We start from the raw sequence: 3,925 nt of genomic DNA, 5'->3' as shown, positions 1-3,925 counted from the left end.
CCATCTCAGGCTCTGAAGGAGCTTTGGCTGTAGCATGGGTGAGTAGGTCTGTAACAGAACCCCCTTTGTTACAGACCTGCTCTCCTTAAATATCTCTTGGCAGTGAAACAAGTCCAGGCATATTGGCCACCAGAACCTAAGCTCTCTCCCTCTTCAGACAAGCTGAGCTGAAAATGAAATATTCATGCACAACTAGTCGGCATGCGCACACACATACGCACACACAAAAACCAGTATTAAAATATCCCATTCCCATCAAGCAGTTTATTTCCATTTGTGACATCATCTTTTTTCTTTTTAAAGTCTGCGCTGCAGCATACAGAAATAGTGACAAAATATAAATAGATATTTCTTCAACAGTATTTTAATTATTATTATTATTTTCACTTTTGAATAAAAATTCTGAATTACACTTGGCAAAAAATCTATCAGGAAACAGAAAAACCATATAGTTAATCCACTTTCTGTGAAGGCAATGACATCATTATAACACAATGTTTTCCCAACTCTGTGATTATGATCATTATTTACATCAAGGAATCACCTATGTAAATAGCAATTACATTTCAAAGCTTCATTGGAAATCAAAATCCCCCCCCATGTATAATGCCAAAAATAATACAATTATGTTATACAAAGATTTAAAAATACTATTAAAAACTATTAAATACTATTCAATCCCCTTACAAACTGCAGTGATGTTGACTTTAAAAACCATTTGAAGTATTTAACTTTTACAGTAAGTACAATTCTGAAAACATCTCTTCGGTTTGAGGTAGGAAACCCTCTAGAGTCAGCTTGAAATGTTAAAATACTGTATTTACAATAGACCCTTTATATACATTACAGCATCTAAGTACATTTTAAAATGTCATAGGATTTCTTTTAAAAAATGGATTTACTTTGGTAAACAAAACTGTATGACATCTGTGCAGTCCTGTTTTATTTTCATAATAGCCTTTGATAGAATCTAATACATTCATTACAAGAAATAAAAATACATTTTTGCATCTTATTAGGATTATGAGTGCATATATATAAATATATTCTTTTCTAAACATATAGCCGTATACATACACACACTCACACATACAAATATATCTACATACAGGTATCTTATTAATTTGCACAATGCAAGGTACTAAATAATAAAAACTGTCCAAAACTACATTAATAGCATTTAGCTGTTGTATCGGTGAATTCCTATCAGGAACCTTTTTTCATTAAACAGTGTCTCCCATAAGGGTAAAAGCCATTTTAAAATTGGATATCAGTCCTCCCCCTTTAATCTAAGCACAGAGGCCCTGAGGGTGTGCTGGTTTTTTTGAAGCCTCAAGCATTTGAAAAAAAAAAGAAAAGGAAAACAAATACTGAAAGAGGGAGGAGGAGGTGGTGGAGAGGAGAGAAAAGCATGAACATCAGAAAAGAAAGATAAAGTCAAGCGTTTTTCCCCCTCCAGAGCTTGCTCTCTACCCTCTGTTCCTTTCGGAAATTCTTTCCTAAAAGGGCGATTTTTTTTTTTCCATCTGTAAACTGAAACGCACTCAACATTTTTGTCCTCTTACATCAGGATCGGAGGACTGTGATTGGCTGTAAACAGTTCAACACTCTTTATTAAAAAGAAGGAAAAAAAAAAAAAAAAAAGCTTCATTCTGCTGTTGATCTGCTCTGTTGGTCTCCTGCTAAAAAGATTTGGAAAATGGAAACGATTTAGTGGGTTGGGGGGAGGGAGGGGGTTGCTTTAGAAAATCTTCTAAAATAAGTGCAGTCTTAAGAAACAGGAGGGGGAGAAGAAAAGGATAAAGAATTAGTATGACGCAGCAGGGCAGATACTTAAAAAAAGGCATCGCCAAAGGATTTTCAACCCCAGCATCCATAGAATACACAAGAATTAAAAACAAACAAACCCCTATTTGTGTGCTCTAGCTCACAGTCCTCGGTTTAGTTTAGGAAGTTCTGCTTGTTACTACGGTTTAAGCAACTGGTCCTAGACTTGTGTAGCTTCTAAACCTGTCAACAAACTGTGTGTCCGTGAATAGAAGCAGAATACAATTCTGAATGTCTACTTTTAACTTTTTTTTTTTTTTTTTTGGGGGGGGCACATTGAGAAAACATAATATGAATACAACACTATAAATGCCCATGTTTCCCCACTACAGTCCTGGCGGTGATAAGTGGTCAAGGGCAGGGGTCAAATATTTCTCTAAATCAACTAGGTATTGGATTACAATTTTAGAACTGAAATCTTTGTTGTTGTTGGTTTTTTTTTTTTGTTTGTTTGTTTTTTTTGGGGGGGGGTAACTTAAATCTATCCAAGACTTAAGAACTCAAAAATAACATTTTTATCCTCATCAATACTATTATTACAGCTAACCAGAGGCATTAGGACCGAGGGGGGGTCCCCTTCCTTCCAACATAACAACACAAACAAACGTAATAAGCAACAGGCTAAAAAAAAAAAAAAAGAAAATTAATTTTTTTTTTTCAAGTGCAAATCGTGTGTCTGGTATTATTATTAGTCGTACATGATTCTTCTTCTTAGAATATTTTCAGTCTCCTACCCCCGACTGCTCGGCCGCCTTTGAGTGCCCTTTGGGGCGGCTGCTCTTTGGACAGGGGGCAGTACTTGATCGTGTGGGCATTGTCGCCGTTGGCGCTGCAGAGGGGGCAGGTGTAGGCCCGCAGGATGGGGCAAAGCACCCGGCCGTCGGGGGTCTTCAGGACGTGCGAGCCGTACACCTCCTCGGGGGCCCCGTTGTTCCGGCAGAAGACGCAGATCCTGGGCTCCGGTTTGGCCCTGCCGCCCGCCTTCCTCGCCTTCCTCTCGGCGCCGAAGAGCTCGAAGGGGCCGCCGAAGCCGTCGCGCTCCTGCCCCGGCCCGCCGCCGCCGCCGTGGAACGGGTTGAAGAGGGAGAAGCGCTCCTCGAGCTCGAGCAGGCCGCCCGCGGCGCCGGCGGGGCAGCAGCAGCAGCACTCGTCGCGCGCCAGGCACGGGCAGGGCGAGCACGAGTCGTCCAGCCCCAGCGTGGCCTTGAGCGACTCGGTGATGGAGTTGGCGCTGGGCGGCAGGCTGCTCTTGCTGGGGGTCTTGGTCACCAGGGTGGAGAGCCCCAAGTAATCGTTCCAGAAGTTGAAGGTGTAGTCGTAAGGCCCCCCGGCACTCAAGTAATTGTGGTTCAGAAAATCCATGGCTGAAGCGTCGGATGGGGAGGGGGGTGGGGGGGACGCTGGGTTGTTGTTGGGTTTTGGGTTGTTTTTTTTTTGTTTTTTTCCAGCAGCCAACACAAACAGACCACGGTCTCCCCGCACGGGATTGCTAGAAAATGTCTTCGCCCCCTTCTTGCTCCTTTTCCTGTCGTTTGCCCCCGTTTTGTTCTTTTATGTGGACAATGTTATCGTGCGATGTCCTCCTGTGCTTGTCGGCTGCTCTTGCTGCACTAGCTGCTCCTGTTATGGGGCTTGGACTGTCGAGATGTTTAGCAGAGAGAAAGGGAGGGAATGGGGGAGGAACCTTCCTTTCAATCCCTCGCCTGTCGACACAAGCGCTCCTTCTCTGGCTGTACCTCTGCAGGGAAGCAAGGGAATCCCGGACCGGATTTCTACTCCACCGATCCCTATGCCTAGTCCCAACAAAGCTAACCTGAAATTTCAATGTGGATTTTAACCTGCCCGACAGATGTGTGATTTTGTGCGTTAATGCTGCTTTCTAACACATTCTTTTGAGTGGGGGGAAGGGGAGGGAACCACTGATAACTGAACACGAGGTTTAGAAGACAATTGACTCCTTTAAATGTAGAAAATGACAGCTAGTGAGAACGGAAAGGCTTATTGAGCTTACTCCTAACAGTATGAGGCTTTATCGTTCCATTCAGAGATTGTCCTTGTGCTTGAAAGTGTCACAGTTTTAACCTCCTTCATCACCACA

At 42.8% G+C, this 3,925-nt stretch overlaps 1 protein-coding gene across 1 annotated transcript; it reads right to left on the bottom strand.

The window, feature by feature from the left end:
* Window positions 1-348: 348 nt before the first annotated feature.
* Window positions 349-3,560, bottom strand: LOC117365056 (nanos homolog 1-like). Its single transcript, XM_033954960.1, has one exon. The coding sequence runs from the start codon at window positions 3,187-3,189 to the stop codon at window positions 2,539-2,541; it is 651 nt and encodes a 216-aa protein (XP_033810851.1). The 5' UTR covers window positions 3,190-3,560; the 3' UTR covers window positions 349-2,538.
* Window positions 3,561-3,925: the final 365 nt, after the last annotated feature.

Source organism: Geotrypetes seraphini, chromosome 1 (assembly GCF_902459505.1).
Source record: "Geotrypetes seraphini chromosome 1, aGeoSer1.1, whole genome shotgun sequence".
Lineage (NCBI taxonomy): Eukaryota > Metazoa > Chordata > Amphibia > Gymnophiona > Dermophiidae > Geotrypetes > Geotrypetes seraphini.
This window is presented reverse-complemented; position numbering and strand designations above follow the sequence as displayed.